The sequence below is a fragment of the Myotis nattereri genome, assembly GCF_964212035.1.
Source record: "Myotis nattereri genome assembly, chromosome: 19".
Taxonomy (NCBI): Eukaryota; Metazoa; Chordata; class Mammalia; order Chiroptera; family Vespertilionidae; genus Myotis; species Myotis nattereri.
The window spans coordinates 15,478,706-15,502,111 of NC_138095.1; the positions used below are offsets into that span (position 1 = coordinate 15,478,706).

The 23,406-nt window shown below is 42.0% G+C and overlaps 1 protein-coding gene across 6 annotated transcripts in view; it reads left to right on the top strand.

The window, feature by feature from the left end:
• The window catches only part of FAM118B (family with sequence similarity 118 member B), a 38,081-nt gene extending 14,737 nt beyond the window's left edge, over window positions 1-23,344 (top strand). Inside the window, exons 2-8 of one of the 6 annotated variants that reach the window (XM_081114004.1) lie at window positions 2,586-2,678; window positions 5,520-5,772; window positions 12,697-12,924; window positions 14,801-14,929; window positions 16,645-16,873; window positions 22,428-22,487; window positions 22,811-23,344. In XM_081114004.1, coding sequence (XP_080970130.1) covers window positions 2,593-2,678; window positions 5,520-5,772; window positions 12,697-12,924; window positions 14,801-14,929; window positions 16,645-16,873; window positions 22,428-22,487; window positions 22,811-22,824 — 999 coding nt within the window. In that variant the 5' untranslated portion in view covers window positions 2,586-2,592 and the 3' untranslated portion in view covers window positions 22,825-23,344. Of the gene's footprint in view, window positions 1-2,585; window positions 2,679-5,519; window positions 5,773-12,696; window positions 12,925-14,800; window positions 14,930-16,587; window positions 16,874-22,427; window positions 22,488-22,810 lie in introns of all 6 variants that reach the window. The other 5 variants (XM_081114002.1, XM_081114003.1, XM_081114005.1 and 2 more) reach the window with 5 other exon arrangements.
• Window positions 23,345-23,406: the final 62 nt, after the last annotated feature.

A 23,406-nucleotide genomic window follows, 5' to 3' on the forward strand; every position in this document is an offset into this window, starting at 1 on the left:
TGAGTTAATATTTACAATTACTGCGTGGCATGTGGAAAGTACTATATTAGAAGAGTTTGTAAATAAAACTGGTTTAATAGCTAAATTGAGCATTTAATTCTGAAGATGTATGTCTTCAAAACTGAATAAACATTAAATTACTTTCCTTTATACTTTATTTTCATCTTTCTCAATTCATGGTATTTTTGACATGGGTGTACTTTGTTCAGACAATGAGTTTACAGAATGATATTTAAGGAAGGAGCATAAGCACATACACTTTTCATTGTGTGCTTTTAAAAATCTCTCTGATGGGTTGTCCTGTATCTGGTAGAAATAATCACTTTTCTTCCACTACTTCTCCAATCTAGAACATAGACTTTAGAACATAGAACATTAGAACATAGAACATAGAACATTAGACTTTAGTAGGGATGGAAATATTTTAATGGCAGTCAATGCCTGACTGTTGGTGTTAGCAGACTGGGAGGCTGTGTAACAAATGCTGTGTACACTTAGAAGGAGGGAAGATGACATACATGTAGGGTGCTTAGTGTGTGCTCTACATTTAGCAAAAGGTGAATTGTAGAAAATTTGATGTCACTTAGGTGTTTCCTGTTTGTCTTATCATGAGAATCCCCCGAAAGCCCTGGCTGGTGTGGCTTATTTGGTCTGGTGTCCTGTGCATCGAAAGGTTGCTGGTCCCATTTCCAGTCTGGGCACATGCCTGGGTTTCATGCTTAATCCCCAATAACGGGGTGTGTAGGAGGCAACCAATCTGTGTTTGCTCTCACAGCAATGTTTCTCTTTCTCTCTCCCTCTCCCTTCCTCTCTCTCTAAACATCAGTAAAAAGAATCCCCCCCAGAGATTCTGGTTCAGTAATTTGGGATTGGAGTCTGTGAACACACATAGTCTTTAAAATTAACAGACTATTTTTTTAAATTTTTTTAATTGCTTTTGGAGAGAAATAGAAACATCGATGAGAGAGAAACATCAAACATCAATCAGCTGCCTCCTGCACAGCCCCTACCAGGGATCGAGCCCAAAACCTGGGCATGTGCCCTGACCCGGAATCAGACCAGCGACCTCTTGGTGCATGGGTCAGTGCTCAACCACTGAGCCACACCGACCGGGATAACAGACTATTTTTAGGACCATGTATGTACTTTTAACAAGCATCTCAGATGATTATTAATTAAGGCAAGATTCATTGACTTAATTCAACTGTCTTCTCTGAGCCCCACCTTTCTCACTAATAGAATCAGAGATTTGACTAAGACAGTTTGCATCCTTAACTCACTTCTATGATTTTGTATTTCCTATTTTCCTAATGACTTATGATATCAAAGGAGAATTCCATTATGTGTGATGAATATGGGGTGAGGAACTGAGCCTTGTACTTAACAGAAAAATTAAATCAGTGAACTTTTAAAAATGTTTTCATGTAAAATCTTTCTAACAAGACATTAAACATAAAGTAATTACTAGTAATTCCATTCTTTCTAAATATTGACAATGAAAGATAATAAAGCACCCAAAACTCTGGCAATACATATTGTCTTCTTATTGCGTGTTTGTGTGTACACACATACTATTTAAAATATTGCTGTTTTAGAATTAATGGTCTTAGATTTAGCAAGTTTACTAAAACTTGTAGCAATTAAAACATCTCTATCTCGTTCTCACTGTAATCCACGTTAATTCTTTTACTTTGGCTAGTTATCTCATCACCTGAACATAAGTGGTAATTTGTCATATATTTTTGCTGGCTAATGCCTTTCCCATCTGCCATGGCGTGTTTAGCTAGAGAGACATGTCTCTCTGCCTGTGAGGACACAGTCGCCCAGCAACAAGGAATGTCTGACAATCAGCAAATGAGTACTGATTGCTCCGTTCTCAACCCAGTGATTTATTTTTATTTTTATTTTTTGTTAATCTTTATCCAAGGATATTTTTTTCCATTGACTTTTAGAGAGAGTGGAAGGGAGGGGGAGTGTCAGAGAGAGAAACATCGATGTAAGAGAGAGACATAGATTGGTTGCCTCCTGCACTCGCCCCACAACGGAGCCCTAAACCGGAATCAAACCTGGGACCCTTCTGTCCACAGGCAGACTCTCTATCCACTGAGCCAAACCAGCCAGCGTGACCCAGTGATGTCTTTTTTTTTTCTCCCCCAGCTGTTAGGAAATGGATAATTGGGAGCTATAAGCACACTTATTTGTGGGTTGTTTTATCCCAAGTCTTCCACAAGCCTGTTTCATGGGAAAATAGAGGTATTTCTTAGACTCCACAGAATGATGGCCAGTAATTGACATGAGTTGACATTGGTCTTGGGGGTTTTCCGGGCTATTGTGGAAGGAGCCTTCAACCACAGAAGCCAGATGGCAGCATGGAATACAAAAGTCATAATTTCAAGGTTACTTTCTTTTAGATGAATGTAATTCTTTAAGTTTTGGTTGCTCATTAATTAATGAATTTCTGTTAAGCAGGGATTGCCTTTAGAACACTTTTAGGATGTATAGCTTATTAAAACTGTTTAATATATATGCTATTTTGAATGGTACGCTTTCCAGATCTAATTGTGGTCCATGGTGTTTTATTTTAGAAACTCGATGGCTTCTACAGGGAGCCAGTCCTCTGATACAGATAACATTTTTGGATTCCTCAGTGATGGCGCACCCCCAACCAAGAAGCCCAGGTAAACGGGAAGGGAATCTGAGAAGCAAAGTCATTACTAGTAATGGTAGTGAACAAAAAAATAATGAACTTGCTCTATACCTGGTTTCTGCTAATTAATATTAACCTTTATGTAAAACTAGGAGCCCGGTGCACGAATTCGTGCACAGGTGAGGTCCTGCCGGCCTGCCTCAATTGGGCCGGGATGGCCAGGGGGGGCGGGGCCGCAGGCAGTTGGCCGGCCAGCTTCATCCCTGTTCAGGGTAGGGGTGGGGGGACGATCGGGAGAGGGGCTACGGGCGGTTGGCCAGCCCGCTCCACCCCCTGGTCGAACTCCTGGTTGAACTCCCAGTTGAATTCCTGGTCAAGGGGACAATTTGCATATTAGCCTTTTATCATATAGGATTACATTTCTTTTTTTAGATCTCATTTTATTTTACACAAGGTCATAAATGTACATACTTTTATAAGTCAGTACTTCATGATGCCTTGCTCCTTCCCCCTCAGAGACAGTCGCTTTCAACTTTATGTTTTTCTATTATTTATATCCATTTTTTTCAATACTGTGTGTACTGCTATGCTTTAGTGTTTTGGTTTTATCTCTTCTTATGGAAGATGAGGATTAGGTTTGCTCTCACGGATCTTCTCCCACATTGTATACTAGTACACACACACACACCATACACATGCACCACAACCTCCCAGTATGGTTTATATCAAATTCTGGGGGTTAAATTACTTTTTAATATTTACTGTACTCATAGTTGAGCCTACTAATGTGTTATGATTACATTTCTTTTCTTGTGCATCCATCCTTCAAAGTTATTAAAGATTCTCTCTCTCTTGCTTTGGTTCACTTTGTTTTCTGTGTACCTGTCAGTTTATCTTCAACTCTGTGACGGAAGAGTCAGCCTCCTAGGCATACTTAGGTGTACTGACACATCACTACTGCACGAGTTATATTTGCTTCTGGATTCTTCCTCTGGACGGTCCGCTCTGACAGTTGCTCTCCATGCTGCCCCATTGCTGATTGTGCCATTTTCCTCCCCCATCGCCCTGGGAATTCCTCTACGCCTCTCCGTATTGGATCCTGTTTCCTGGATCACAAGTCTTTTTCTTTGGTGTACTCCTTCATTTTGCTGAAGAGTGTCCTCATTCACCTCCTCAGTAAGGGTGCAGAGGAGAAGTTTCTGGACGTTTGAAATGTTTTTATATACACTTACATTTATTTGATGACTTGGCTGAGTGTAGAGTATTAGGTAGGAAATTGTTTTCCTTGAACTGAAAATCATTTTTCACCATTTGCTTCTAATATCTATTATCATCTTTTCCAGTAGACTAAACTTTTGAAGTTAGGACTATTCATTGAAGGGCTGAATGCCGGAGTTGGGGATAGGGAAGGTGATTCTAGAGGTTGTTTCTCCAAAGCCAGGTTTTCCAAAGCTTAAAGTATTGTTCTTTCTTGGATTATGCCCAAATGCTGATCCTATTTCTGTTTAGTTTATTATTTGAACAATTTCTTGGGGGGAAAAACATGCCATCAGCAAAAATTAAATTGCAAAATATATATCAAGCAGATTTTATTATAGTCTCCAGAATGAAATGGGGCGGAGAACAAAGGCAAAAACTTGTGCCCACCTTGTATCACATAGAAACTTCAGGACAGAACTCTGTCTTGGTTTATCCTGGTGAAAAAGAAATGGTTTTCACTTTCTGTCATACCCATTGAATAGTTATTTCTTTGTTTATTTTGATCCTTGACGCTCCTCCTGTGCTCTCAGAATTCTGTTGGCCACTTTTTCTTTCTTTTTGGCCTGAGGATCTCTAGAACAAACTGGTTCTCATGTTTGACCGTCTAGCTCCTGCTCCATTTTAGTCATGCTCAGTTTTATCTTAATAACATTCACAAAATTTGGGCCTAAATTTTTTATTGGCCGCCTTTCATCTCCTGGTTTTGTTTGTTTGTTTTAAATATATTTTTATTGATTTCAGAGTGGAAGGGAGAGGGAGAGAGAGAGAAACATCAATGATGAGAGAGAATAATTGATCGACTGCCTCCTGCATGCCCCCTACTGGGGATCGAGCCCACAACCCAGGCATGTGCCCTTGACCCGATCAAACCCAGGACTCTTGAGTCTGAACTCTGATGCTCTGTCCACTGAGCCAAACCAGCTAGGGCTGTTAGTTTGTTTTAATATATTTTTATTTATTTCAGAGAGGGAGGGAGGGAGGGAGGGAGGGAGGGAGAGAGAGAGAGAGAGAGAGAGAGAGAGAGAGAGAGAGAGACATATCAATGATGAGAGAGAATCATTGATTGGCTGCCCCTGCATGCCCCACACCGAGGATTGAGTCCGAAACCCGAGCATGTGCCCTGACTGGGAATCGAACCGGCAACCTCTCAGTTCCTGGATCAGTGCTCAACCACTGAGCCACACCCGGCCGGGCATCTCCTTCTCAACAACAGCAGTTTAATTTGTATGGGGCTCTGTCCCCTCAGGAATCTAAATCATGAAATTGCATATTGGTTTAAAATATAACTTAGAACTCAACTGAGCTGTAATATAATCAGAACTTTTCCTACTGTTAGTGGGTTTTCTTAGATTGAGAGGACTATGAAGGAGGATATTGATTTTAAGATTGCTCTTTAGAATTCCTGAAATAGGTCTATGACTTGGTTTTCCAGCAAGCACTGGCACAATATTCTGGTCTTTTGCATAAGCTATTTGGAGAGGTGTCAGAAACTGGCACTTGTCATCTTTGCAGCTGTCAAAGTTATAGCTGAAGACCATGGTTTAAGACCGTCTCCATGTGTCCCATATCTCTCAGATGTTCTCCATCCTCTCCTTTGTTGAACTTTTTTTAGGAAACTGCTTCCAAGCTTAAAAAGTAAGAAGCCTCGGGAACTTGTGCTGGTGATTGGAACGGGCATTAGTGCTGCGGTTGCACCTCAGGTTCCAGCTCTGAAATCCTGGAAGGGGTTAATCCAGGCTCTACTGGATGCTGCCAATGATTTTGATCTTCTAGAAGATGAGGAGAGCAAAAAATTTCAGAAATGTCTCCACGAAGATAAGAATCTTGTTCATGTTGCCCATGACCTTATTCAGAAACTCTCCCCTGTGAGTAACCGGCCATTTGAAATTTCCTAACACCGCCCTCCCACCCTCCCCACTCATGCTGAATGTAATCAGAATGTTCATTTCTAGCTAGTAGATACACATAGCAGTTGCGACTCCTGCAGAATGTCTGTTTATGGACCTTATTCAGGGTACTTATCTCTTGACCCCATTTCAATGTGTGTGTTTGCTCTTGATGATATGACGATGACGACGACGATGAGGCCTTTATGTGCACAAAAATGAGACAACTGTTCCATTGTTGCTGTATTTTGAATTTTTCTGTACTCACTGCTATAAAAGCTGTGTTCACTGGCATCCATGCCTTTTAGGGAAGCTCAAAGATTAGAGATAATTTTATCTTTTTATGCATGGAGCAACACAAGTTTTTAAAAAATATATTTTTATTGATTTCAGAGAAGAAGGGAGAGAGAGGTAGAAACATCAGTGATAAGAGAGAATCATTGATTGCTGCCTCCTGCATGCCCCACACTGGGCACAGACCCCGCAACCCGGGCATGTGCCCTGACCAGGAATTGAACCATGACCTCCTGGTTCATAGGTTGATGCTCAACCACTGAGCAACACTGGCCAGGCTTTTTTCCTGATTCGTCCTCTGCACGTCTCAGTCTCTGCCCCCTCTCCTTGTCTCTCTCCAATGCAGATCTCAGCCTGCCATCCCTTCTGTGAGCTCTCTGTGTGCCGTTCTGCGTCTGCTCCTGTCTCCCTGTCTCTCTCCCTCTCTGTTCCCCGTCTCCTCCACCTCCTCCCACTTTCAGAAACTTGGAGCCTTTTTCACTTCTTCTTTTCATTTCCTAGTCTTCAATTGTGATTTATTACTAATGTAGAACAATGTAAAGAATTAACAGGATTTAAAGAGCTCATGGACCCTAGCTGGTTTGGCTCAGTGGATAGAGCGTCGGCCTGGGGACTGAGGGGTTCTGAGTTCGATTCCAGTCAAGGGCACATGCCCCAGTTATAGGCTCAATCCCTGATAGGGGACGTGCAGGAGGCCGCCAATCAGTGATTCTCTCTCATCATTGATGTTTCTATCTCTTTTTCCCTCTCCCTTCTTCTCTGAAATCAATAAATATATATATTAAAAATAAATAAATAAATAAATAAATAAATAAATAAATAAATAGCTCATGGGACCTTCACCTTATACCATATATAAAAAGTTATCTTAAAATGGATTAAAGACTTAAATATAAGAGATAAAACTCATAGAAGAAAACAGGTTTAACGCTTTGTGAGTTGGATGGATCTGGCAGATCACTGTATATGTGTGTGTGTTTTTAAAAAAATGTTTTTATTCATTTTAGAGAGAGGAAGGGAGAGAGCGAGTAAGAGATAGAAACGTCATTGAGAGAGAATCATCGATCAGCTGCCTCCTGCACACCTCTTACTGGGGATCAAGCCCTGACCAGGAATCGAACTGGGGACCTCTTGGTGCATGGGTTGATGCTCAACTGCTGTGCCACACCGTCTGGGCTGTCTGTGTTACTTTTGATCATTAAGCTTGTCAAGCCTGCCATGTAGCCCCCCTGAGCTTGTCAGGTTTATTGCACAGCCCCATTTCCCTTCTCATTAGCCACCATTGCCTTTGCATCATCAGTGCAAATACAAACAGTTTAGACAAAATATCACCTTAATATTATTATGAAAATATTCTTGACATTGCATACTCCTTAAGAATCTCAGGAATTCAAAAGGTCTGAGGGCTTTGTTTTGAGAAACATTCCAACAGAGAATATGTAAGAAAAAAATCCAGGCAACCAAAGGCTTGTAAGAAAGGGGGGAGCACTGGGGAAATTTGAACACTAGTATTTGGTATTAAGTGTCGATGAAAGAACATCCAGCCTAAGAATAAGTCTTACAAGAGTTTATTTGAGCCAAACTGATGACAGCTACCGGGGAAACACAATCTCAACGGATTGAGAAAGTGCTTTGGAGAATGATAGTTTTATAGCTTATTTTATATGTTAGAATCAAAGGATGACACGGAAGGGTGGGTTACGTAAAATCCATTGATGGTAGATTAGGGAAGCAGGAGAAAGCAAAGCAGGGAAATCTCTGTGATTGGATAAAAAATACAACAGACACACTTCTTTTACCTTGATGGGTACAGGATAGTTAACATGTACAGCACACACAGATGGTATGGGGGCAACAAGATAACAATGAGGGGTTCTGTGGTCTCATACTCTCCTGGGAGCTTGTGCCCTAAGGGGTATAAAGGGGGGTTTCTTTGACCTTCCAAAAAGACAATAGACAGGCTCACTGAAGGCAATAAAGATTGACTTTTGTCAAGGAAGGTACAGGAATGACTACCCACCATGGCTCGCTTTCAATTAGGAATCTTTATGTTCAGACTGTCCTCTGTGGTTACTTTCAGTCTGAGTTTGTAATGCCCACATGAGCCTCCCTGAGCTGGTCAGATTTAGGATGTGGCCCCTTTTTGTCCACATAAGGAATTAATAGTAACTTTTTTTTTTTTAGGTATGATAGGGGTGTTGCAGTTGTTTTCTGCAAAGGGCAGTCCTTATATTTTAGGGAACCTACTGAAGTATCTGAATGAAATGATACGATGTCTAGGAATCACTTCAAAAAATTCAGTGAAGTGGAGAAGCGGTGTGGTGGGTGGGGAGTTTAGGATAAACAAGATCAGCTTTGTGTGATCATCGTTCAAACTGGGTGATGGGTGCATGGGGGTTTTTTAATGCTCTTCTTTTTGCTATTGTGTATGTTTGAAAATGTCCATATTAAAGAAGAATATGCCTGGCCGGTGTGGCTCTGGTTGAGCGTTAAAGTAAAAGCCCCCCATCTACTGAGCCAGTTTCTTACACAGCAGGGAAGTGACATTGTCTTCAGTGCAGAGAGCATTCAGAATCAGAGCCCAAGAAAAGCCATTGAAATGCAGAGACCCTGGGCAAATCACAACGCCTCTGATCTCTGCACCTATAAAACTGGGCTAATGTCCTTAGCTCCGGTCCTCTGAAGAGGAAGTGAGGTAATAGAAAGTGTCTGGCACATAGTAGGCACTGCACAGGCAGGCACCTCAGGGAAAGAGTCAGGATTGGTCTGTGTTCACTCTCTCTGGGATCAGAAAGACGAGAGTTGCAGGGTGGAAGGAAACGAAGTAGCCTTGGGATCAGTTCACAGTTTGAAATGAATGAAAAAATGTCCCTGGAAGTTGTGTGGGAGTTCGGCATTTCCTTCTGACCATGGAACTTCCTTTTGTTTGCATTCCTTTGTCCTGATTCAGAGGCACTGGTGGGAAATTTAGTTCCAGAGTCACCTGCTTCATATTTAAGTCTGAAGAAATCAGTGCAACAACGAAAGCCCCTTTCCTTCCTCTCTATGTTGATACACAAAATGTCCTAACTCAGCGGTTCTCAACCTGTGGGTCGCGACCCCTTTGGGGTCGAACGACCCTTTCACAGGGGTCGCCTAAGACCATCGGAAAACACACATATAATTACATATTGTTTTTGTGATTAATCACTATGCTTTCATTATGTTCAATTTGTAACAATGAAATTGGGGGTCACCACAACATGAGGAACTGTCTTAAAGGGTCACGGCATTAGGAAGGTTGGGATTCACTGTACTAACTGAAAGAAATAGGGCTAGCCCTGCTGGCGTGGCTCAGTGGTTGAGCATCAACCTGTGAACCAGATGTCATGGTCTGATTCAGGGTCAGGGCATATGCCCAGGTTGCGGGCTCAATCCGCAGTAAGGGGTATACAGGAGACAGCTGATCAATGCTTTCTCTCATCATTGAGGTTTCTATCTCTCTCCCTCTCCCTTCCTCTCTGAAATCTTTTTTTTTTTTCTTTTTTTTTTTTAAGAAATAGGGCTAAAAGATAACCTAGCTAATATAAGTGACTCCTAACATTTATTTCCAGGCTTTAACATTTTTGTATTTCTTTTCTTAAAAGCAAGAAAATATATTCCACACCCCTGATTAGCTGATTGTATACCCAGGCATTTTTATCTGTGTGTGTAATGATTAAACTGGTATTTGAAGGAGTGTTATATAACTGTGTGCATGAATCAGTACAAAATGAAGTTATAAAACACAGGGAAGTTCTTAAAATAACCATATTCTTCGCTTAATTTTAAACTTAATTTTGCTTTTCTGAAGAGGTGCTGTTAACACACATTGCAGAAGTAAATGAAAGTGATGTACAAAGGGTTATGTACATCCCAGCATCTCACTCCCACTCGTGCCTTTGTCTGCCTCCTCTCCCCACCATGGGTTACCACTCTTCCTAGCTTTTTTTTTTTTTTTTTTAATATATTTTTATTTATTTTTAGAGAGGAAAGGAGAGAGAGGTGGAAACATCAATGTTGAGAGAGAATCACTGATCAGCTGCCTCCTGCACACCCCACACTGGGGATCGAGCCCGCAACCTGGGCATGTACCCTGACCAGGAATCGAACCGTGATTTCCTGGTTCTTAGGTTGACACTCAACCACTGAGCCATGCCCATGGCTGGGCTCTTCCTAGCTTTGTGAGCATCCTCCCAATGTACCTTTTTGCAGACAGGACTATATTCTTATCTCACTACCCTCATCCCCCATGTCAACAGGTAGCACACTGTTCCGCACCCCATTTGTTTACCTAGCAGCATATCCTGGAGGCCTTTTCAGGCCCGTCTCCTGTGTGTGTATACCGGGCTTGTTTCCAGTCCTCCACTGTTACAGACGACAGAGAACTAATAACCTGTGTAAATCATTTGTTTGCAGTTATATCTGTGGGACATATTCCCAGAAATGGAAGTTTAAGATCGTAGGATAAATAATTGTATTTTGATAGATGTCAAAGGGGCACTGCATTTTTTATAACCAATCTAGAAAAGTGCCTGGCGTTCCTTAGTGGTTGACTCTTATATGCAGTGAAATTCAGTAACTGAGGTTATAAATTCTTCACCGTGTTTCTGAGCAGATTGTTCATTCTTTTTAAGTGTTAGAACCCCCTGTGGGCTGCCTGTGGGTTGCTACAACATGTGATGGAATTATTTATGCCCTTACGCAATGAGAATGGACAAAAAAATACATTCTTAGCCACACAAATATGGGCCATCCCACCTATTTAGCACCAGAAAAGAACCTTGGAGCCCCACTCTCCCCACAGCAGGTACAGCGAAGAGCCTACCTAATCATAGAGGTAACCTGGACTAGGGACTGACTGACAAAAGCAGACAAACCTCTGAGCGGGTCACCACCAGGGAGAGGGACTATTTCACCTTCACTCGAATTTTTCTACTGTGAAAATATTTGATAGGCATACATAATTGATAATCTTATAAAATACTTGGAAAAATTAGGGCAAGAATTTGGCAAATTAAGTGTGTTCCATGAATCTGCGTCTTTGGTTCCATGGGAACAGATCTTTATCTGAGCGTTGCGCTCTTAGAAAGATGTACAAAGGAAACCAGAAAGGTGGGGGCTTTTTTGAGGGAAAACAGCAGCTGTTATCTGTGATCTAGCAGCTAAGTGCAGTTACATAGAGGTTGAATGGGAAATATTGGGGCCTTTCAAAACAAATTCTTGCTCTGACATTATCTACTGGAATAGTATAGCAGGAATGGGATAGGGATCAGATACATGTTACAGCATATTATGGTTACTTTCCCTTTCAAATTTCTTTTGTCTCACGGGCCACTTTCCACTTGAGATTAGTATTGTATTTCCTTATTAGTTCTCCGAGATACTTGCATAATTAAAATAAATCTGGGAAAACAGTTATGTAAATAAGCCATATGTTAAAAGATAGGGAGTCTGTTTAGGACTGACTAATGTTTAGTATTTTTAACAGTTGCAAATTGATAGCCTTTATTAAATACTAAGTATTCTTCCTAATAAACATGTAAACAAATTGCTGAACTATGCAAGGGAAAAAACAGGCAGGGAGAAGGCAAGCAGTTTTCCCATAGCATCAGCATCCAAATCCAGTGCATCTGTAAAAAGCACCTAGGATTCGAAAAAGAGATGCTAACCCACATTAGATGCCTTTTATTAGTTATTCCCTCGTTGAAGTTTACGAAAGCACTCATTGTCTCCTTGCCTGAGGCCAAATTGGAGGGTAATTGGCAACATGCTTTGCCCCCAGCATTCCTTTATCCTGGCAGTCCATACTCTCCATTCTGTCAGAGTGCTGTTAGCAGAGCTGTGATGTTTGCATGTGATGTGAGAGTGCTGATCCCTTGCTGCTCGCCAGGCATCATCTAAGCCAGTGGTTCCAAACGTGGGGCACGCGCCCCACCAGGGGGTAATTTGATTTTTAAGGGGGGCAATTTGAGAATGAGTTATGAACAGTGCATTTTTGGCATTACTAATGGTTCTAGGGGACTCATATACAGTACATAAATATATAGTGACACATTTATGCATTTCATTTCTCTATTATATGTTTTAAAACTTCACTTGCTGTTTTTCATATCACTTCATATTATTTTTTAACAATTTCTTAGTGATTTCTTCCTCAGTACTTCAACTGTCCTTTCATTCTTTTGTTTTTCTCTTTCAAGAATACTATGTTCTTTGGAAGTTGTTTAGACCAAGTTAATGGCCTTTTAGACTTCCTCCATGTGAATAGGAGTTTACTTTTTGAATAAGAAGAATTATATGTCACAGGGGGGGGCGGGGGGGGCACCGGGGGGGGGGAGCACCGGGGGAGGGGGGGGCACCAGGATTTTAGATACTTAGGTGGGGCGTGGCCAAAAAAAGGTTGGGAACCACTGTGCTAAGCACTTGGCGTGCATCCTCCTGTTTTCCTTAAAGCCCTGGGAGGTAGACAATGTTACCCTTATTTTAAGTACAAAGTATATTTTAAAAAATTGCTATTATTGTTATTAAGGCAAGTGATCTAAGAAAACACCTAGCATTAATTTTTTTCTCTTTCAAATCCCTCTCCAGCGTACTAGTAATGTTCGATCCACGTTTTTTAAGGACTGTTTATATGAAGTATTCGATGACTTGGAGTCAAAGATTGAAGACTCTGGAAAACAGCTACTTCAGTCAGTTCTCCACCTGATGGAGAACGGGGCCCTGGTATTGACTACAAATTTCGACAACCTCCTGGAACTGTACGCAGCAGACCAGGGCAAACAGCTTGAATCCCTTGACCTCACTGATGAAAAAAAGGTAAAAAGTAAAGCATGAGCCTGCCTCAGGCTAGTGGAGAGAACCTATTTTCGTTGGGAGGTTGGGTAGTGCTGGTATTTGTGTAGAAAGGAAGCTGCTCCTTCCTGCGAAGATTTTTTTAAAAATATTTTATTGATTTTTTACAGAGGAAGGGAGAGGGATAGAGAGTTAGAAACATTGATCAGCTGCCTCCTGCACACCCCCTACTGGGGATGTGCCTGCGACCAAGGTACATGCCCTTGACTGGAATCGAACCTGGGACCCTTCAGTCTGCAGGCCGAGATCTATCCACTGAGCCAAACCGGTCAGGGCCGGAGATTTTTTTTTTGAGATAAAAATCAATATACATAAAATGCACAGACCTTAAAAGTGCTCAGTTCTGTGAGTTTTGACAATTTCACCCAATTTTAAAGCTAGAACATAGGAAGTCATTTGAACTGTTAGATCTCTTTAATATCTGATAATGTCAGGTGGTTGTAATATTTATTTAGAATTCTCTCTTTGTCTTAGCAGTGTTGCTAAGTGGCCTACATGCAAAGCGGCCCGGGTTTGATTCCCAGTAGAGGGGATGTACCTCAGTTGTGGGTTCGCTCCCCACTCCCTGTTGGGACACATGTGGGAGGCAACCAGTCGATGTGTCTTTGTCACATTAATGTTTCCTTCTCTCTCTCTCTCTCTCTCTCTCTCTCTCTCTCTCTCTCTCTCTCTCCCCCTCCCTCCCTCCCTCCCTCCCTCCCTCCCTCTCCCTCTTCCCCCCCTCCTCCCTCTTCCTTTCCCCTCTCTGCCCTCCCTCCCTCCCTTCTGTTCACTCTGAAAAACAATGGGAAAAATATTCTCAGGTGAGGATAGAATTCTCTCTTAGTATATATTGTGTGTGCCAACTCCATCTGAAAATGAATGAAAACTACTTTCGGACATCTGGCAGACCATCTTCCAGGCCAAGTGAATGTTGGGTTGAGGTTAATGTTCAGTGGAAACCTCAGCGGACTTTTTTATTGTAGCCCATACTATACCTAAGCTATCTACTTAATAATAGTCAATTATAGATGTTGATCTGTGCCAGCTAACGAGATGAGGCTATTAGAATGGTCACCTGAGTTTGTAATTTGAAATCTAGCATCAATAGGACATTCTATAGCTGTACCAACATGTATTTAATTGGTGAAATTCAATGAAGCCATAAAAGGCAAAATGTGTCCATTGCCATAAAGATGTCAGAGACATAATAAGTGAGAAAAAAATAAAACAGGTTACAAACAGCCACCTGGTCTCATTTGTTTTGTTTTCCCAGGAGCCTGCCTCTGTGTCCAGCCTAGAACCCCACTAAGTAGTTTGAATAGATGAGAGATTCACCCACTGGCTTCATTGCCTCAGTCCTGCCTCTGCCAGAGGAGCAGCTGTGGTGCCACTCTGTAACTTTGCTGACCTCGAAGCCAGGCTTTAAAAGGAAATCACTTAGGGACATGGAGCCATGAAGACTCATTTCCTCGGGCTGGAGTGTTTCCACCCGCTACTCTTAGACTCTGTGTGGCCAGTTCCTTCTTCACCTATTAAGTCTCAAATAGCAGCTCCTCTGAGAGGTCTTCTCTGACCGTCCTATTTAAGAAGGGACACACCCCAGCCCTGGCCAGTTAGCTCATTTGGTTAGAGCATCATCCCCGACACAAGAATCAACCAATGACTGCATAAATAAGTGGCACAACAAATCGATGCTTCTTCTCTCGCTCTCTCTGTCACCCTCCTTCCCTTCCTTCTCTCTAAAAATCAATTTAAAAATTAACAAAAGAAAGTCAGAAGCCTAGTCGTCTTGCCTGCTGTGCCCTTGAAGCGAGTGTTCAGCCTGCCCGCCTGGTTGAGCTTGCTTTGTGTTGTGCAGGTCCTCGAGTGGGCTCAGGAGAAGCGGAAGCTGAGCGTGCTACACATCCACGGGGTCTACACCAACCCTAGTGGCATTGTCCTTCACCCCGCCGGGTACCAGAACGTGCTCAGGAACACTGAAGTTATGGTGAGTGCTGCTGCTCTCGCTGGTCTTGGGAAAGCCTCCCTGGAAACCTCTAAGGGTACCATTGGTCTTCAAGGGCTAACATGTTCTTTTCATTCATTCAAAGTTGGAAGGTCAAACATTCTTTACCGTGCTCCTCAGCTTGTGGGTGTGCGTGCCATCTTGAAAAACGTACTCGAAAAAAAACCAAAAAAACGTACTCAAGGTATCGAGCTACAGGCTTTCCCTTTGTTCTTTTTTCCCCCCAATTTATGTTTTTCTTTTTGTTGATTTCAGAGAGGAAGGGGGAGAGAGAGAGAAATCAGTGATGAAAAAGAATCATTGAACAGCTGCCTCCTACACACCCCACACTGGTTATTGAGCCCACAACCTGGCATGTGTCCCAACTGGGAATGGAACAATGACCTCCTGGTTCATAGGTCCATGTTCAGTCTCTGATGAACCACGCTGGCTGGGCTCCCTTTGTTCTTGATGGACAGACAGCTGGTTGCCATCACCTTCACATATGAAGAATACATTATTCTCTCTTTTTATTGTGCAGTTTATTATAGTATTAATAACCCTCTCTATGCCAATAATAACTGGTGTAGCTTTTTATTGACCAATCACTACTAGAATATATATCCTAAAGTAATTTTGTGTAAAAGATGATGGATTTGTATTAATTACCACACTTATTCAAACTTACTGCTCAATGGAAAAAATTGAAAAACTTTCGGTGATAAAGTAGAGGTTTTCTTCTTTGCGAAAAAATATCTTTGTTGATCTTTAAAGATGCAAGTGTTAGACTTGCTCACACATGCATGTTCAAACCAAAAAGTCTCCCTCACCAATGACATGTGGGAGTGATTCACTGGCCCCCAATTCTGAAAACAGTGTGTGATAGGACTGGGTCACTTAGAGTCATCGTATCTACATGATGCAGCAAAAGAAAGACCAAGAAAATGTGATGTTTCTAAAGCATAAGAGCCTTTCCCCCACATAGTCTTTCCCTGGCATCTGTTGGAACTCCATTCATTGCTGACATTGTGTGATCACTTAAGCAAAATCATTTCTAATGTTTCTATACTTACATATGTGTATATAAAGATACATACACACATAGATATGTATTGATCTAAGCATTGAGGAAATCTGGTGATGAAATTATCTTTTTGTTGGTCCATGGTTCCCTTTGTAAGGCAAAAAAAGGCAAATACAGTCCAAAAAATGGAAAGAGTAAGATATATTAAAGATCTACTCGTTGGTCTTATGGCTTCTGGGTACATAGATCTCAAAAATAAATTGCAAGGTCAGTAGACCAGTGGTAACCCTGAGAAACCCTGAATAGAGAACCTATGGACAACACCTATAACAACAATATTGTAGACATAGGTCTGATATTGGTACAGATCAATATTAGACCAATAATGAAGTTATAGTGATAACCCGGCTGGTGTGGCTCAGTGGTGGAGCATCAACCCATGAACCAAGAGGTTACTGGTTCGATTCCCGGTCAGGGCACAAACAAGATCAGCTTTAGGGGCTTATCCTCCCTCTTAACCCTGGTTCAGTGGCGGCCACAGTCTGTTAAGAGCAGTGATGATGAGCCTGTGGCTTTTGTGTCTCAGACACGCCTTGTGTGTGTCTTCACCGTGTCACTTTGTTTCTTTTCCTGCAAGAGAGAGATTCAGAAACTCTATGAAAACAAGTCATTTCTTTTCCTGGGTTGCGGCCAGACGGTGGATGACACCACTTTCCAAGCCCTTTTTCTGGAGGCTGTCAAGCATAAATCTGACTTAGAACATTTCATGCTGGTTCGGAAAGGAGATATAGACGAGTTCATGAAGCTTCGAGAAAACATGCTGGACAAAGGGATCAAGGTCATCTCCTATGGAAATGAATATGCTGATCTTCCAGAGTACTTCAAGCGGCTGACCTGTGAGATATCCACGCGGGGTAGGTCAGGTAAGATGCAGCTCTTCAGCCTTGTGTGTGTTGGTTATGGGCAAAGTCATTACCAAGATGAGGACTCTCACCCGAACCAGATTAGGAGGGAGGGCATGTTTGGTCTTCAGGTTGGATGAAAATGGCATTTGGATAGGAGAAAAATGCACAAAGGCGAATCCATTGCAGAAGTGGGAAGAAGGAAGGAACTCAGCCTCATTAGTTATCAGTGAAGTGCAATTAGAATTTAGATTTCAAAATAGAAAAGAATGGTAACTCAATTTTGGCTAAGCTGTGGGGAAAGAAATATATTCATGTTGGAATATGTTAAAATTTTGAAAACCTTTGACCCAGAAATTTCACCTAAAGAGATAATTGGACAATTGCATAAAGATATACTTGTGGGAATGTTACGTTTTGTATAAATGAAAAAATTGGAAGCAACTTAAAATGTTTCACTTAATAGGGAATTATGTAAATACTCCAATATTTATTTCATTGATAAAATACAATGAAGCTATAAAAGGGAAAATGTTTTTATTGTCCAAAAATATGACAGAGACAATATTGTGAGTGAAGGGAGGAAAAATCACCATGGTCAGTCCCATTCATACAAAATTATAGAGATTCTGTTTTTGTTTGTGTGTTTATGTATAGAGAAATATCTACAATGATAGTTACTAAATTAACTGTGGTTATGTTTATGCTATTGGACTTAAGGGTTTTTTAAAGATATTTTGTTTCTCTGTTAGCATTTTCTACAGGGTTTATGCATTATCTTTATAAAAACAAAAAGCACACCTTAAAATGGTCTTTGGAAATTAACATGGTATTAAAGTCAGAGATTGGGGTACCACTCACTCACTGGACATTTTACCTCCAGTTTTAATGAGAAAGCCAAATGGGGATAAAAGGTTGTTTGTTAATGGCTCGAGGCAAGTTCCCAATAACCCTACAAGATAGAAAACTTTATGGTGTCAATTAAATGGAAGTTTGCTTTTTAAAACCTTACTTTGAATGAAGCCAAGCCCCAGGGTATGGCCACTCTGACTCACTACCCAGTTCCAAACAAACTTTGCTGTTATATGTAGAATATGTTCTTGAAAAGTTTTATGTTAATGTGGATTTTCGTTGTCATCGTCAGTGCTTCTGAGGGGGCCTATTAAAGTACGGAAAATTTAATATAGAGGGAACTTTTCCTAAATCAAATCATCATTCCCAGCGTTTTCTCCTGAATCAGATTGCTTTGAGTGGAATTCTTTGTAATGAGAAATGATATTTATTGTGGCCTACATTCTGAGGTCTTCTACCCAGGGAAGAGCTTGTGGGAAGCTCTTATCACCATAACTGAGCACAGAAAGCCATGTCTGCCCTTCTCCTGTAGACAAACCTTTCGGTTTCTCTCGTGGGAAACAGCTGCTGTTCTTTCTTGGGGATGTGTTTCCTGCTGTCCTGCTGTGTTTGATTCTTTTGCTGTCCACCCACGCGGAGGCCTCTCAGTCGCTTTTACTACAGGACGCGTTCTGTTTTCATTAGACAAGAGATACATACCCAAGCTTTACATATTTATTGTGGCCTACATTCTGAGGTCTTCTACCCAGGGAAGATGCTAAAATTGAAAATAGCAAACCCCTCCTGGACAGCTAGCTATTCCTATTACACTAAAATTTTTTAAATAAAAATCTCTGAAGTGGCATAAAAGTTTTCATTAGCTGCATAGGAGTCCTGTTATCATAGGTAGTTAACTAGTTATTAATAAGGAGGATGCAAAGGGAATTAGACCTTGTGAAGCTTGGTCAGCTGGGGAGCATGCGCCTGTTTGTTTCACCAGAAAGCTAGTTTCACCCAATCCAGGGGATCACAGCATCGCCCCGCCAAGGATTAACACCCTCCCTTCCCCCTTCTGGTACTGGTAGGGATTTTGGGGTGTGAGGAGAGCAAGGGGAGATAAGTACATGTGCAACAGAAGTCAAAATGGTTCAGGGAGAGGTGCTTGGCCATAGAGGCCTGTCAATCTAGCCTGGGAAAGGGCTCAGTGGCTAGAGGGTGGACCCATCAGAGGCCTGTGGAAACTGGGAACTTGGTCAGTTATTTTGAAAAAGCACCTGGTCCTTCCCAAGCCCCAGATGCTATAATCCCAGGGGAGCAGAGTTCTTCCCCCCCCCCCCCCCCCCCCCGTCTCTCTCTCACCCACTGACCGGAGCTCGCCCCATTCGTTGGAGCGTGTTGTCTCAATAGTAACCATGTGGCCTTAGCTCCAAATACTGGCTCCACGGGGAGCCTGGATACTGCAACACAGCAGCAATGGCAGCCCTGAACACAGGCTAAGCTGGCGGTGGTGGGAAAGGCTGGGTGGACTAGCTTTGCCGTGGCACAGGATCTCTGTACATTGGCCCTACTTGTGGCCGATTTTCTATGGTGGGAGGGACAGAGATGGGAAATTAGGAACCCAGGCCTCTTCTATTTTGACCCAATAAATCTTCCCACCAGACCTCATCCTCTCTTGGGGATCCCCGAAAATGCTTTCTCTCATGACACTGCAAAAACCGCATTTCCACCAGCAACACCACTAGAGTCGCTTTCCCCAGTTAGCACTGGTTATGTATTTGGAATCTTTAAAAATCAAGGCTTTCCTATATGGTGAGGGGGCTTTATTAGGATGGTCGGCTAAGTTAGTTTGTGATTTGAAATCCAGCAGAGCAGTTTTGGGTTAAAAATATTATTTCATTTCGAGACAAGTGAAACTTACCTGTCATCCTTGGTTATATTTTGAGTTTCCGTAGATGCGTACTGATGTTGGTTTGTTTAACACTGAGCATTTGCTACATACCTGGCATTGTGCTGTGTACTCGCTTTTACATAGTGAAAATTACTTGGGTTCAAAACAGTGTAAGATCTCGTACATTATTTCAGAAAAATCAAGTAAGGAGGAAAAGGAAAATAATGCTTTCATAATTCATTACCATCATACAAGCAGTTATTTGGGTATATTTCCAATTAACAATTTTTCATAGTTGTAAAAAAGGTATACAGACAGTCTTGGTACTTTTTATTCAGTGGTATATCATATAAATTCCTACAAGGCTACAGGTTCAAGGTTTGTGTGCCTGATGCTTCAAAGGCCAATAATCAAAAACATCATAGAGTTTGGAGTAAGGAAAGGTTTATTGATCAAGAAGATGCCAGCTTGAGAAGATGGGGGATTAGGGTTAGACATAATCTTATAGCTTCCGCAAATCCATTTTAAGAGAGCCCAGAATTCAGGCATCTTTTAGGTCAATGGAAGGGAGGAGGGGCAAGGCAAGCGGTAGCTGAGGAGCCTAGACAGCTAGTTGGTCAGGGATCCAAGGAAGAGCATGAAATCTCCGTATCTCTTTGTTCCTGTTTGGTCCATTGAACACCGCCCACCCCACCACCACCGCCACCACCACCCCACTCCTGCCATCTGAGTCCACTCTTTTTTTTAAAATATATTTTATTGATTTTTTACAGAGAGGAAGGGAGAGGAATAGAAAGTTACAAACATCGATGAGAGAGAAACACCGATCGGCTGCCTCCTGTACACCTCTTACTGGGGATGTGCTCGCAACCAAGGTACATGCCCTTGACCGGAATCGAACCTGGGACCCCCCAGTCCGCAGGCCGACGCTCCATCCACTGAGCCAAACCGGCCAGGGAGGGCTGAGTCCACTCTTAAGGCTCCTGTAAACATTTGATAAGGAGTCATTAATTTGTACACATTTCCCCACCTCTTTCTGGAAAGGTGCCTTCTGACAAGGGGCTGTTCTTGGAAAAGCTCAAGCCTCAAGCAGAATTCCTCTAGCTAATTAGCATGTCCATAGCAGGAACTGTAAGTGTGAAGGCCATGGGAGAAATGCTAGCTAGAATTAAAATAGTCAGGGACTGTATGTAACATTTTCATGACCACTATTTTAATATTTTTAAAAAATTTATTTTAGAGCCGAAACCGGTTTGGCTCGGTGGATAGAGCGTCGGCCTGCGGACTGAAGGGTCCCAGGTTCGATTCCGGTCAAGGGCATGTACCTGGGTTGTAGGCACGTCCCCAGTGGGAGATGTGCAGGAGGCAGCTGATCGATGTTTCTCTCTCATCGATATTTCTAACTCTATCTCTCTCCCTTCCTCTCTGTAAAAAATCAATAAAATATATTTTAAAAAAAAATTTATTTTAGAAACATCAATTTGTTGTCCCACTTATTTATGCATTGTCATAACCACTATTTTGTTTAAAATAGTTTTTTGTTGATTTGAGAAAGGGAGAGGGAAACATTGATGATAGAGAAACATCAACTGCTGCCTCCTGCACGCCCCCCCACTGGGGATCATGTATATGCACAGGATGATTCCCAACCAACAGAGCCACACTGGCCAGGCCATAACCACTATCTTTAATGACTGTGTTATAACCCAGTATAGCTGTTAGTTTACCTAATTATTTTCCTATTAGGCAGCTTCTAATTTTTTTCTTTATTGTAAGAACTGCCATACAGTTTTTCCTTTTGTAAGTAATTTCCTTAGGATAATTATGTTCTCAGGGTAATTACTAGAGCAAAAGGCATGAACATTTTAGAGATTGATAAATATTGCTCAAGTGTTTTCTAAGAGGGAAGTAGCATGTATGTTTTAGTGCTGTCTCTTATTTGTACTCTAATTGCCCATATTCTTTTCTTCCATGTGTTCACTTCTATACTTTTTCCGACACCATTTTCTATCCCAGTGCTGGCCAATAGGATCTTCTGCAATGTTAGAAATACTCTATACTTTTTGCTGTCCTGTACCATAACCACAAGTGACATGTGGCTGTTGAATATTTGAATTGTGGTTAGTGTGACAGAGGAACAGAATTTTTAATGTGAAATTCAGCCACGTGCGGCTAATGGCATCATATTAAGACAGCGCAGATCTAACCCAGTTTATACTGTGGGAGTGTCTGCTACTTTGCACTCTTCTACTTGGTTGAATCTGCTTATTTGCATGCTGCTCCCCACCCCTGGTCAGACTCCCCCCCACCCCCACCCCCGCCCCCCAAACTTGGCCTTCTACACTAGTTAGGGACGGCAGGCACACTTTGCCCATGTAAACGTTTTGTTTACAAGCAATGTCAGTGCGCACACTCCGGCCTTACTGTTTCCATTATTTAACACCACCATTTGGAGACTAACCTAGTTTATTCTCCCCGCCTCCTGGTCTCCTGCTGTACTAGGTATGTGTTCATTACTAAATAATGCCAGCCTTTCGATACGGTGGTTCTCAACCTTCTGGCCCTTTAAATACAGTTCCTCATGTTGTGACCCAACCATAAAATTATTTTCGTTGCTACTTCATAGCTGTAATGTTGCTACTGTTATGACTCGTCATGTAAATATCTGATATGCAGGATGGTCTTAGGCGACCCCTGTGAAAGGGCCGTTCGACCGCCAAAGGGGTCGCAACCCACAGGTTGAGAACCGCTGCTTTAGAACATGCTTTCATCTCCCTCTGGATGGTTGGTTGGTTTTTCGAGCCATTGTTTTGGCTTTTTAATCTAACAGCTGACATTGATGTTCACTCTGTTTAGCAGGTGTGATGAGAGAAGGTCACCTAAATGGTTCATCTGCAGCGCACAGTGAAATAAGAGGTATACTGTTTCCTGTTTACTATCTGCCTATTTGTCAACAGAAAATGTTCCTAAGACCTAGTTAAGACCTTGGGGAGTAATGACTTGCTGCTGCTACCTGAGAAAGATTCTTTTTCTTTTTTTTTAATTTTATTTTTTAAATTATTGTTTAAAGTATTACATATAGTATTACATAAGATTATTTTTCTACCAAGTCTGTTACAAGATGCCTGTGTCTTATGTCTTGTCTTCTGCAGGTTAAGCTGGACTTCAGCACCTGCAGCTTTAGATGTGTGAACCTGTTTATGAACCTCCCGTTTATTCTCTCCCTTTTCTCTCCACAGACCTCAGTACATGAGGGCTACAGCAGTCACCGACATTAGACCAAGCTGTAAGGCCCTACCATGGACAGTTTAACAGTAAACTTACAAGAACCCAACACAACTCCGGAAAGAACCAAAACCCAGAAGTTGAAGGCTGGGGCTACGTAGAGTGGTGGCGAACTTCCCACCTTAATCCTTCGTGCCGACTGGTCTTTTGTTTTGTTGTTCTCCAGTTCTTGGTCTTATATGGCCTGTTCCAGTTTGAGAATACCCAAGTGGCAATGGGACCCAGTGCACCTCCCCACCCACCACTGGGCTGGACATGCCTGTGTCTACACAGATCGGGGTGGTGCCCCCTGCGCAGGCTGCTGCCCTGCATGGACTCGGGCTGTGGATGCCGTGGATTCACCGTGGCGGCGGCAATTTTGTACTCTAGACTTGGTTTTTCACTTAAGCTTAATGGCTTTTTCTAAGACTTGAAGCTCTAGTTTTCTAGATCTCTTACAGTGTACAGTATTTTACATACCTGAGCTGTATTAAAAGCTTGTTCATTTACTTCCCAGGGCCCTGGTTCTACTTTCAGTCACTTTTGAAAATTAACCTGCAAAGGTCCTGAC